The sequence below is a fragment of the Aptenodytes patagonicus genome, chromosome 7 (genome assembly GCF_965638725.1).
Source record: "Aptenodytes patagonicus chromosome 7, bAptPat1.pri.cur, whole genome shotgun sequence".
Classification (NCBI taxonomy): domain Eukaryota; kingdom Metazoa; phylum Chordata; class Aves; order Sphenisciformes; family Spheniscidae; genus Aptenodytes; species Aptenodytes patagonicus.
In genome coordinates, this window is record NC_134955.1 from 7,298,278 (window position 1) to 7,311,059 (window position 12,782).

Sequence of the window (12,782 nt, forward strand, 5' to 3'; positions counted from 1 at the left end):
TTGCCGGATGAAACTAAAAGGCAAGGAGGAACAACCCCCCGCCTTTCTTTTCCTCTTCTTCTTCCTGCACAGACCTTCATCCCTTCCCTTCTGCCAGCTCCGGTGCTTGTCTGAGGCTGCACTGAGCTGACTCTACTTGCTAAAACTTGGCAGAGAACACAACTTCCCACTTCTTGCCCCCTTCCCACTCCTCCAAAAAAGAAGGGTTTTTTTGGCCAGGCTAAGAATTAGGTTGTCACATGGTTAGACGAGCATCAGGAGCTACCGTAAAGGCAAGAATAGAATTGTATGGCCAGGAGCAGGATCAACTCTGGCAGCCATCTGAACTGTTCAGCCATGTCATACTTATTTCCCTTTAGCATGCACTTTTGTATGTAATTGTATACTTTCATGAACAAGGAATACTTGCATAAACAATGAAGTACTTTTAGGGCAGAAGAACAAAAACAGCTAACACTAGAATTTGAAACCGGCCTAAAAGAATTAAAGCAGAACTCCTGAGTAGAAGCAAGATGAAGAAAAAAAAAAAATCTATTCTTAACTATAGTCAGATGTTGCCTACAGTGCATGAAATCCGCCCTTGAAGTGAAAGGCATTTTACCTTTGGAATACACCCATCTTGACCCAGGAGGCGCATTTCATTTTCAACACGATGCAGCCAATTGGTATTTTCCTCAAAATGTTCAACCTCCTCTTCTTTCTTTTTCTGCATGTGTACACGGTGGGTTCTAAGCATTGCAAGCCTTTGATCCCGCTTGCAAGTGGCCTAAAAATCAACATTTAAGGGGAAACCTTTTAAATCATGTTCACAAACCTCTCTATATTAAAAAAAAAGATTTTTTCCATACTTTTATACCCAACTGAGCATAACAAACACTTTGCATTTTTGACCAGTTTAATAAAAGTGTAGTAGCACATTCTCCTTACGGGCATTACTGAATTACATTAAAACATTTTCAAATTTTTTTTCCTGGAAGCCCTTATAACAGAGAATATAGTTATTTGATTGATTATTCCTTTAAAGGATAATACATTGGATTTGATCAATTTCCATTCTAGGCCATAATTATCTTAAGTTGGAAAGACTGGAAAAACTACACGTGCACCGACAAACACACTTCTAGATAGAACATAACCTAATAGTTTCTAGTAACTCAAGCATGAACATGAAGAAGGAATTTTATCTTTGTTTTCCTAATGCAGTATGTCCTAGAAAAAGCCCACTAAAGGATAAAGTATTTGGCAAAAGGAAGACCCTCTTTCTTCAATCATCAAAATTCTTCTGATGCTTCTCTGAAATCTGACAACAAAAAGGCACAAAACCAGCAACAGCAAGCTGGATATGAATGAGGTAGTGTCCTAACAAGGCAAAGGAGACTCTTTGTATTCAGAGGACAACTATAGTTTGCAGTATACTTTAAAAATTAGGTCACTAACTCAACTAGTCATAGAGCACATTAACTTCGGATAGAGTTCACAGAGTTCAGCTACGCCTAAACTTCAGTTAAAAAAACCCAACAAAACAACAAAAAAACCCACAAACATTTGAAGTATATAGCTACACTCAAACATACAGAACCCAGTTAGTTTTTAAAAATTATGTAACCTAAATCTCTACATCCATACGTTCCAAAATTAACACTCTAAATGAAAACTTCATCAATTAGAATAAATCTACATATTTAGAATAGCAGGCCAAATTAGTTCCATTATAAAATGTCATAAGAAACTCCAAACATACCTCCCTAATGTTGCACAGAGCAGAAATTACTCTAACTGGTGCCCTTCTGAACATACTGTAGAAAACAGGAACAGTACGTGGAAAGATGCAGATTGCATTTCTTAAGCTGACTTTTCAAAATGCTTACTTCAACACACGGTGTGCAGAACATGGAACCAGCATGGTAAAGACACCTGAACTGCATGTGTACTCCAGGCATCTTACCAGGTCAAAGACTAGATTCTGGCCAGAATTTCACTTTGCTTTCTCTTTAGACTGTCTTACTTGCTAAGATGACAGAGGATCCAGAGGAGACAAAGTCACTTTGTAAAGGACCAGCTCCTTCGGGAAAGTACCGGGAGTAAGAGTTAACTGTCAGATTAAAGCTCACAATGACCACTGGTGCCCTCTGACCAGCGAGACTAGGGGAGAGCTTTCAGGACTGCTGAAGCAGAGAAATCCAAACGCACTGTTTTGCATACTTCAGCTTTTACATAGTGCAGGGAGAGGTATTAGGATTGAAGGTGGTATTGACAATGTCCCACCCATCCCATAGGTTCCCAGGAAGAAAGGACATGTTACATCGATGTGCTACATCAGAAAAAATACGGTTAGGCATGCTAGCTGTACACAACCTCTGGAACACATGTAGTCCCAAGCAAGATACTTGGTTGCTACTCTGTTTTGTAACTGGGGGGAAAAAAAAAAAAAAAAAAAAAAAAAATCACAAGAGATACAGAAGAAACAGCCCCTCCCGGGCTGAAGAACTGGGACACATTCAACAAGCATTTTTGGATCCAGCATGGGCAATTGCAGTAAGCAGAAAAACTGAAACCAAGATAGACTGACTGCTTTCCAGGAATATGCTCCTTTACCAGACAGTAAAAAAAAAAATATTAAAGTGGCAATCAGAAATGAAGAAGTGATTTTAAATCTAATATACTTTCTTTAAAGCCTATCAAAGTACCAGCAATTTTTTTGCCATGTCTTCAAAAATAAAAAAAATTGTAAAACAGATTCCATGGCTGATGCAGAAACCTTCAAGATAAAATAGGTCAAAACGGAGTAGACTTTCTCAAACTCAGCAAGATAGTTAAAAGTAACTATAACACAGTGGCACATACTAACTTTTTATGTTTCCATACAAAGAGGAATGCTCTATACATGTTCTCCTATTGGCACAAAGGTTTTCTGGCTAACACTGCTGTAGCCGATAACTAGTATGCAACAGGAAAACAACACAGATGCAGAAATAAAGGTAACGAGTAGAGGAATGGGCATTAGGCAGGAGGACGTAAACAGGCCCTTTAAATGGGCAGCTTCCAAGTTCTAAAAAAGCTGGAAACAGGGGCAGTTATGTGGAAAGTGGAAATGATTTATTACTGGACCAGGATGGACTGAATTTCACAAGATAAACCATGACAGAATTTTTGCAACAAGAAAGCATTTGTAAGAACAGAGATTAAGTAACCTAAACTCATACCTAAGTTTTCTTTCCTTCTTTCTGAAATTATTGTTTTGAATTAAAGTGTTCAAACTGGCGTTGTTCAAGTATTGATACGATATCATTTGCTTCGTGTTAACTTACCTAAAATTGTTATTATATCTAGTTACTGAGCACGGACAATTAAGTGTAAAATGAGAGAATACTTTATAAGTAAAACTTTTTCCTTAAAAATTAATATTTCAGAAATACCCCTATGGCCTAATCGTGTATTTTACAGAGAGAATACCCAGAAGCATTTAGGAAAACAGCAAATGTGTAAAAATACAAGGAAGAACAGAAGCATTATAATGCACAAGGGAAACACGAGCAGTCACTTTGGTAATCAAATGACTGGATTCCAAAATAAAATCCAATTTGCTCCAAAGTAGTTGCAAAAGGACATTTAATTTTACCATTACAGTGACTTACTCTTGCTAATAAATAAGGCATCGTACTTACAGGACAGTGACTCTTGACCCTTAGTAAATCACATCTATAAGTTAACTAATGGCAAAACCCAACATTTGAGTGCAGCACTGCTAACACTCAAAATAAAAGTTAAATCAGCTCATAAAAAACATTCATATGAAATAGAGTGTATGAAGGTATAAATCCTCATTATGAACAGAGCTATAGCTATGCTCCATTGTAAGTAGCATTTAAAAGTATGGCACAGATAGAAAAATATTACTTTGGAGTTTCTACGGCGTAAAAGAGAATTCTAGAAAACATTAGTCACTTGAAATATCTTCATTAATGACAAGCAAAAACGTGTGATATATTTTCACTTTGACATTTATCTAAGGACCAAATTTCATGTGAATCACTGCGGGAAAAAAATAGTCATATGGTAAACTATCATTTTCGGCCAAATACAGATTGTTACTGTGACTAAGCAAAATCAGCCCCACCCTCCACTTCATAACTATATAAAACATATATTTCTTTAAGCTGACTTTTATCAGAAAAATTAAGATACTGTCTAACGATGCTTACTTATTTATATTTTAATTCTTCTAGAAAGACACAAGCATTTAATGCTGCACAACAGCAATTGTTCATACTTAGCTCCCAAATTCTTCTCTTAAAATTCAAGGCAATTAAATGTAATTATTTCAATTCACACGACTCTGTCCTTAAGCAGCTATCCAAACATTTTCCTGGTGACAACTGAAAACATCTATGATAGGAATCCGTCTTGTTTAGCACAAGGTCCGTGCCTTTCCTTATGAAACACAAATGGATTTCCCAGCTTGGTAACAGCTTCAACGGCTGTACCATACATACATTAACATGCTCTGGTTTTGGACAAGAGCACCATGACTAGGCTAGCTCTGAAGCCTAGTCAGGTCTTAAGTAACTATGACAATCAAGCCTACATAAGGACAAGTTGAAAAGTTTTCACAATTAGCAGCAATAAGCACATCAACAGTTTTCTGTGCAGTGTGGAAAAAAATAGCACACCTGGCATTACTACTACTTTTTTGGTATTTATGTCAGAAAATGTTATCTGGGTGATAATCAGGGTGTCCCATTTTAATTAAATATTTAAGCATTAACTAATTATATAATTACTTAAGCAAAATTCGTACATTAGTATAGCAAAATGAAGAGAGATGATACCTTGTATTACATTATAGAAAACTCACCTTTTCTACTCTTTCTTCAGAGCACATCAGTTGAATTTGTTCATGACATTGTTTCTGGTAATGTGTCTTCAGTGCGTTTTCTTTCAGTTGCATTTCCAACTTGAGGTATTCTTTTCTGATTTCCTCGCGGTTTGTGAACACATTTTTAAGGATTTCTTTGTATCTATTAGAACCAAAGGATAAGAATAAATAATGGATTACTTACGGAAGACTTTTTTTTATGACTGTCTCCTTTACAAGGGGAATTTCAATTCCAAGTTAATAAAATAAATATAAAAAAATTAAGAGGAAAAAAGTAAAGCCTGTTATAGATGAGCACTAAATAAAGCGTCAGGACATCAGTAAAGATTTTATGTACTCGAACTGGAAACAGAATGTGAAATTTTGAAGGGGTCACTAAAAATAAACCTTGCTGTATTTATGAAGATGACACTGGGATTCAAAAGAGACATCTGGAACTTCTTCACATAAGTCTTATCTCTACCTCCAAAAGATACTACATACCTATGTTCTCTACTTCTTATACCAATTTATTAAACAGATTAGATTACTGTTGCCATAGACACACAAGGTCTCCTTCAAAAAACCTGCTAGCTATCTCTCAAAAAAGGAAAACCACAAAAGAGTCTTCAGTTGCTTACTTTCTCTGAAGTACTGTTGTACCATTTTGATCACTAATGGACAACAAAAATCAGAACATGCATCATGTTTTAACGCATACTAGGCTAATAGGGGGAAAACACAAACTAGTAGTAGAAGGTATTTGAGAGTTATTCCAAGGAGACAAATGTTTAAATGGTCTCAAAATCTGCTTATCCCTAGTCTGAAATGCAAATCAGAATAACAAGGCAAAGGAGAAAGCCTGGAAGCATTACTAGTGTTGCAATATAAGTTTCAGTGGTAGTACTTTTTCACTTCACTCCTGAATACTGAAAACGCAGTACAGAATAGCCCAAAAGATACCATATATCTTGATAATGACCAACCTTGTATACAAGCTATTTGATAACATCCTATTGGCTTGTTAGAACTTTACATAAGAATAAAGGCACAGTTTAACATGCAAATGTTCTAAAGACATGCAACATTTGAGGTCGTTATACAGTATTTAGTATAAAAGATCATAAAATTAAATACCGTAGAAATACTATAAAATAACACATAGGTTCAACCAGAGAGCAAGTTGAAGAGACATTCTTGCCATGTAGTTGACTTCTTGCCAGTGTGTTTCAGAAGTAGCAATTCCATTTCATAGTCTAAAGTCTGAATAACTCCGAGTCTTTTATTCTAGTGTCTTATTACTCTAATTTGAAAAACAAACAGAATTAACAAAAGAATTCTTCTCTACAGTTTTAGAAATTCAGTTTTGCCTCAAAGTGTCCAGAGAATGCTATCGTATCTAGGTAAAAACGTGTACTAAAACACACACAAAATTTAGAAATAATATTTCTTTAAGGAATGAAATAGTCAGCTGCAGAGTATCAGAGTTCTTACCCTACACTGTTACTATCTACATAATCTGCACTATTATACTATCTACTGCACAACTGGTTGGAGAATTTTTTTCCTCCATAGTATCCATAGAAACATGGTTCCTCCCAGCTGCCTGGGAAACACAGCAATAAGAAATGAAGGTGAATCCTCTCTCTCAATTTCCCTCACAGTAAAGCCCTGGGCATAATTTAAGAGAGGCTTCAGATTCTGATTCTATGTACAGTCACTGTGAAGAACTATTACCAGTAAATCAACCCTTTGTGTACTTATAATCATCAGTGTCCCAAATATAGCATCAAGTATAGAAGTCTTTGCAAAGCTCCTGCCTTGAGCTGGATTCACTCTTTCAGTAAACACACTTCTATTCTTACGGAGTTAACTTTACCCTCTCTTCTTCACTTAAAAATGACAAAGTAATCCTGTAGGCAAATCCAGGGTATGGACTCTTCTGGACTACCTAGTCTCAAAGAGCTCATGGAGCTGTCAGTGGTAGTTCTAAAGCCAGTGTCCACTGTTTATCTCAACAAGCTCAAGACTCAAAGCGATGGCAGACAACGCATCTCCAAGGTTTAGACAACAGAGGGAGCAGGAACGACCTTTGGGTTTCAAGAAGCAAGTGGTGTAATCAGTGAATCTCTTCCAGATAACAGTGAAGCAAAAGCCATAGGTAGATGGAATGAAACACAAGACTGTGGATAAGGCTCTCTACTCTGTCCCAAACGGAAGGGAGAAGACAGCAGAATACCTTGAAAACCTGTAAATGAATGTGGGGGAAATCAACTCATCACCCACACCATCAGTAGGATGAACCTGACAGGTTCTTCATGAGGAAGAAGAGAATGCAACATCCACTTTATTGCTGATATCTTGAGGGAATGGGATAGGCTTACATGTGTCCCTATGGATATTCCAGAACATTAAAACCCAAACGTTCTTTGACCAACAAATCTTGGCATAGAATATGTCCAGCATTTTGAAAAGACATTTTAGGGACCTTGCCCTTGACTGATTCTTCCCAGACACATAGAATGAAATAAAGGGCAAATCACAGGAAATTAAATTAACCTTAAAGACTTAGAGTGCAAAAACATGCAGGAAAACTGTCAGAACTATCAACATGACTTAGAAACCTACACTTCTTTTGAAAATTAAATTTAAATAACCTGAATTAGAGGTTTATTGAAACCTCTGGAATGCCAGTAAAATGAACCTCAGTTAGAGAGCATTTTGCTTTGAATGGGTTTTTACTTTTACCTCAGAAGTTTTTCCAGGTTAAATACCACATTCAAAGGGCCAGTAAAAAAAAGTTAACTGAGTAAACCTAGGCAAATAATTCTCAGAAATATGTGATGAGATATGCAGAGACAGATCCAGAAAGATTTTCACACCAAAACCTAACCTTCTTATGGAATAGATTGACTTCTGCAACAAATTCAAACATCACATGTTTATTTTGTCACATTTTGTGTGCTCTCATGAGGGACTGTCACAGCAGAGAAGATAGACAGGAACATCACCAAGAAGAAAAAGAGACCAAGAAATACAAAAGCAATAGAAAGTAAGGAACCTACAAACATAAATTAAACTCTTTGTGGAAAGAACTTCAAGTTCTTGCCTCTCTTAAACCTTGCAGGGAGGATACTACTGAAGTAGTATCTGCCAGCGGTAGCAGCAGCTGCTGTCATTTATGTGAACTACATTCTGTCTACCCGCAAAAATGACCTGTTAAGTAGCTTTACTGAAAGCTAGCATTCATATGCTCCTTCCCGCTGCGTGCGTGTTATTTCCAACCCCCATCCCCCTCCCGCCGATTACTAAAACAACCACACTGGACTGTGAGGCGAAACACTACCATTAGAACATAGAGTATAGTTTTGGAGGTTTTGTATAATGCAAGCGACAGTCAATTTCTATTTGGTAACATGTTCCTAGAATTATTAAAAAAGAGCCTTCTAAATATTCTACTGTCCCTCTCCCCAAAACATATCATCTCGATTTTAAAAGTCTAGATCTTGACCAATTTATTGATAATACAACTTTAAAATTATAGTAACTTTCTCTTACTTGTAAGACATTTTCACATTTTTGGGGTTTGAAGATAAGCTTCCTACCAGAAAAACAATTTTTTTCTGTTATTAAAGGACTCTGCCTAGTTTTAAAAGTCCTGTGAGATGGACTTCTATCATCCTCCAAGTAAGACTGTTCCATAGACAGATTGATCAGGAAGCTTTTGTTGCTATTATGGTCAACTTTTCCCCCCTTTCTTAACTATATTGTATTTCTTTATTACATAACACTCAAATATAACACCACTCTATTTAGTTACATTTATCATTATTTTTCCATCTTTAGGTTACTGTTCAGCCCACATACAGACTAGTTGTTTGGCTATTTAGTTGTTTTGTTTGTTTGCTTGGGTTTTTTACTGTATTTTTATTTGATGAATTTTTAGTTGATTGTATGGTTGGCAGTTATTTTTCATCACTGGACTTTCACCAACTTTTCAGTGTTCTTCCTGATAACACCTTAGTGAATGACCCTATCCCAGCCCTGTACCTCCCACAAATACAGATTTGCACTGAATATTTTTGCTACTAAACCTTTCACAATCACCATTTCATTTTTATCTGCCACTGTATGTGTGTGCGTACATATGTATACATATATATGTACACACACACATGCACTCAGTTTTTGAGACATAGTGCTTTCACGTGGGGATCCTTCCAATAACACAAGAATAACAATAGAAATCAGATCTGAAAAGTCAAGGTGACTTAAAATCAATTCATAGCAATTTGCTAAATATTGGCTCAAAATAGGATAAGAAATCTATAAAATTTACATGTTTTAGTTTTTCTAAAAACTTATGTTACAATATGGTACTTTAAACAACCAAGATTAAAGACGGTTGTTATTTTTCTCCAAAATCTTTAGCTTTTGGTAGTAGAAAGAACTTCTTAGCTGTATAGAGTTCTGGAGCTTCCTAGGAGAACACTTGTCCTAAAATCTTTTGTGTTATTAATGGTAGAATTCCATGTGCACGTTAGTACAGAATAACATTGGTAGCCTTGGGACATAAATACCCAACTTTCCCATGAAATATCTTCATTACAATAATGAAGCTATTGATAAGCTTTAAAAAAACCTGCACATAAGCATTTTAAAAGCCACATGCGCACTGATGAAGCTCATAACTTTTAGTAAGATTCAATTCCCTATCATAAATAAATACTCTTGATATCAGCAGTTCTAATGAAAATTTGATAGGAATAAATATAATCCACAGAATACTGACATTGCTGCACTTCTGTCAGTTTAGTAAATACTTCATAAGAAAGTAACCATAGATGCAAGACCTTCACCAGTGATCTAAATTGTGATGTCAGAGTGAGTTACATCAGCTGCTTGAGGATCAGAGTCCGTGGTTATCTTGCAGTGTTTTATTGAAAAATTTGCCTAGAAGGTTAATATCAGGATACTTCCTCAAGTACACAATATTTGTTTTGTTTTGAAGCAAGACCGTAACATGATTGATTTACCTTTGTATTTCCACTTGCTGGTTGTTTGAAAGTACTGCTGCACTACGATTTTCAGGAATGCTTGCTTGCTTTTCTTCATATTCTCTCAGTTTCTCTTTCAACATTAGGATCTAAAACAAAAAAGGTACCTTTTAGTTGGAATATAGTTTTCTGGTTTTTTTTTAAACCCATGATTCTGTGCTTATGTCTTGAAAAGCTTTACAAATGGCAGTAGGTGATATTCCCCTTAGAATATAAAACATCTTTCTTACTTCAAAAGACTATATAAGAGAATTAGGACAATATTGCCTTATAGGTTCAATCCCATGAACATTTTTTTGAATTCAAAGTTATAATAATTAATCTTTCAAACTTTTAACAACAGATTTTGACATACCTCTTCCTTTTGTTCATTGCAAATTTTAACATACTGGCTTATGTGACTGTCCAAACTAACAACATTGGTCTTCAACTGTTAAAGAAAAGAAACAAGTTAGAATTTAAGAAGGGTCCTTCACGTTTTCCTGCATAATAAATACACTGTGTATAAGTACTAGATAATTACACTTGCACTATATTATGAGGAAAGGGATTAACACAATCCTGACTTGCACAATGGAAGTATGACTCTCAGCTTTTGCAATAATCTGTTGCATACTCATGGCCATGTCATTGCCCTCAACAGAACAATAAAAAAAAGATTACATTTACATGTGAAAGCACATTTTGCATTTATTCAGACTAGTTTTACTATTTAAAGTATATCTTGTGCATTTTGTTATAAAAACTATCTAAGTATGCAACAAATGGAAACTACAGTCAACCCCATATTACATAAAATATATTAGAAGCTACGATACAAAGGATTATGAAAAAAAATCAGAATAATCTGGATAATAGAGAGCAGAAGACAGGACACCCCAGTAGCTTTTCATTTATCAATATAAACTCATCGAGTTTCTTGGCTCCAGATGAATTCTACCTGTAACAAACCTGGACTGGCTCTTGTACAACTGCTCAGACATTTCTTTACTATGCTTTACAGTTCTCTGAGAATGTAATAGTAAGATACTGAAACTAGCTGTGAATTCTACCAGCTGAATATTATTTCAAAATTTGAGGCTCACAAAACAAACCCTTTCAAACTGGCAGCATAATCCCATTAATGAAGCTACGTTGCTTTTAGGCCAGAACTAGTCAGCTGTACTGCTTCTGTATCTACTACATCTATCACTCAGATGATGAAGAGTTGACCATAAGAAAGAAGAGGTAACTGAACAAAATTGAGACAAAATGAAGGAAATTATAATCTTCTAAAAGAAATAACTCTCCTTCTCTTAATACTGTATTATTATACTTTCACAAAAGATCAGTAAATACCAACATACTCACAGAAGACTTGATATCCTTTGCTCGGTTTGCATACTTAAGAGTATTATATGTATCATCATAGAACATAGAAGATGGACTAACAGCAGCTATCATTATTGTTCGGCAATTTCCTCCAAGAGAATCTTTCAATAAACGAGTAAGCTTACTGTTTCGGTAAGGAATGTGCTGTTTCTTGCTCTAGAAAGAGAGTTACATGCATGTTTATGGATTAGTCAACTGCACTTTAAATATTCACCTGCCTAAAAGTCTGCTTAGAATTTCAACAATGCCACAAAACACAACAAACAGCCTTGGAACTTTTCTTTGACATAAGTAATTCTCCTCAAAATTACATACACATCACAAATGGCGTTAAAACTCTTGGAACTGTTCAATACCTTTATAACACATGTATTAGCCAGGTTACTTTCTGATGTCCGGATACGTAACAACTATTTTTGTGTTGTGGGCAAATAACAGAAAAGGTAGACTACATTAAACTACTTTCAGTTCACAGAATAATTGAGGTTGGGAAGCACCTCTCAAGACCCATCTAATCCAATCCCTCTGCTCAAAGCAGGGTCAGCTAGAAGAAGCTGCCAATGACTATGGCCAGCTGGGTTTTCAATATCTCCAAGGATGGAGACTCCACAACCTTTCCAGGCAACCCAAAGTCTGCTTTGTGAAGCTTTTTTCAATCACATATACAGAACCTTCATCTCACAGTACAAAGTTAGGTCGCTAGGACCCCAATCACACATCAAATAAGTCAACACGAAGAATTTTACTTATGTCAATGGTACAGATTCTAAATTATGCCTCCCGCTCCAACATGATGGTGATAAGAATGTGTGGCACCAGGAAAGGAATTAAAAGCTTTAATCATTTTTCCCTGGCATATTTGAAGGGGAAAATTGCTAGCTGACCAGAAAGACAAAAAGCCTGTAGCTGTAGGCAATGGACTTGGCTTTGGCAAAAGTTCAGGCGGTTTTGTCATTCTCCCACATAACTGTCCCCACTCCTTCCCTTGAGCTGGTGAGCCAGATCAGGAGACTAATTCACTACTGTGAGCAGGGTGCGGGGGTGTGTGTGGAACAGCACAAAAGAACAACTTTGGATAGGTGTTGTTTTCTCCTATAAAAGCCTCCTCCCCTAAGATTAAAGGGCATAAACCTCTGGAAAAATCTTTGTCCTTGTCAGGCTATTTATTTACTCATGCAAGCTTCTCTATATATACTTGATTTTGAAAAAGGTGGGTAAGAAAAGCAGGTACATTCAGCTTTGACACTATTCTTAGGTAGCTGCATATAATTTTTGAGAATTCTTTCCCATCGGGACTGTCTTTCATTCAGCTATCACAGAGATGATGGTGGAAACCCATAAGAAAGCCTTAAAGGAAAATGATGTGAGAAGCATCAACAACGTAATCTCATTACTCAATGAGATCTTTCCTGGACTTCAGGCTTTAGCAGGGTTATATTCCAGAAGTGAATAATGGATACCCTGGAGTTACCTTAAAAGATATTAAATATTCTTTAAAC

At 36.1% G+C, this 12,782-nt stretch overlaps 1 protein-coding gene across 4 annotated transcripts in view; it reads right to left on the reverse strand.

The window, feature by feature from the left end:
* The window catches only part of KIF18A (kinesin family member 18A), a 45,494-nt gene that overhangs the window by 21,480 nt on the left and 11,232 nt on the right, over positions 1-12,782 (reverse strand). For all 4 annotated transcript variants that reach the window (XM_076343869.1, XM_076343867.1, XM_076343868.1 and 1 more), the window contains 5 exons: positions 11,263-11,439; positions 10,268-10,342; positions 9,892-10,001; positions 4,856-5,018; positions 602-766 (listed from right to left, as the gene is read on the reverse strand). In XM_076343869.1, coding sequence (XP_076199984.1) covers positions 602-766; positions 4,856-5,018; positions 9,892-10,001; positions 10,268-10,342; positions 11,263-11,439 — 690 coding nt within the window. The remainder of the gene's footprint in view (positions 1-601; positions 767-4,855; positions 5,019-9,891; positions 10,002-10,267; positions 10,343-11,262; positions 11,440-12,782) is intronic.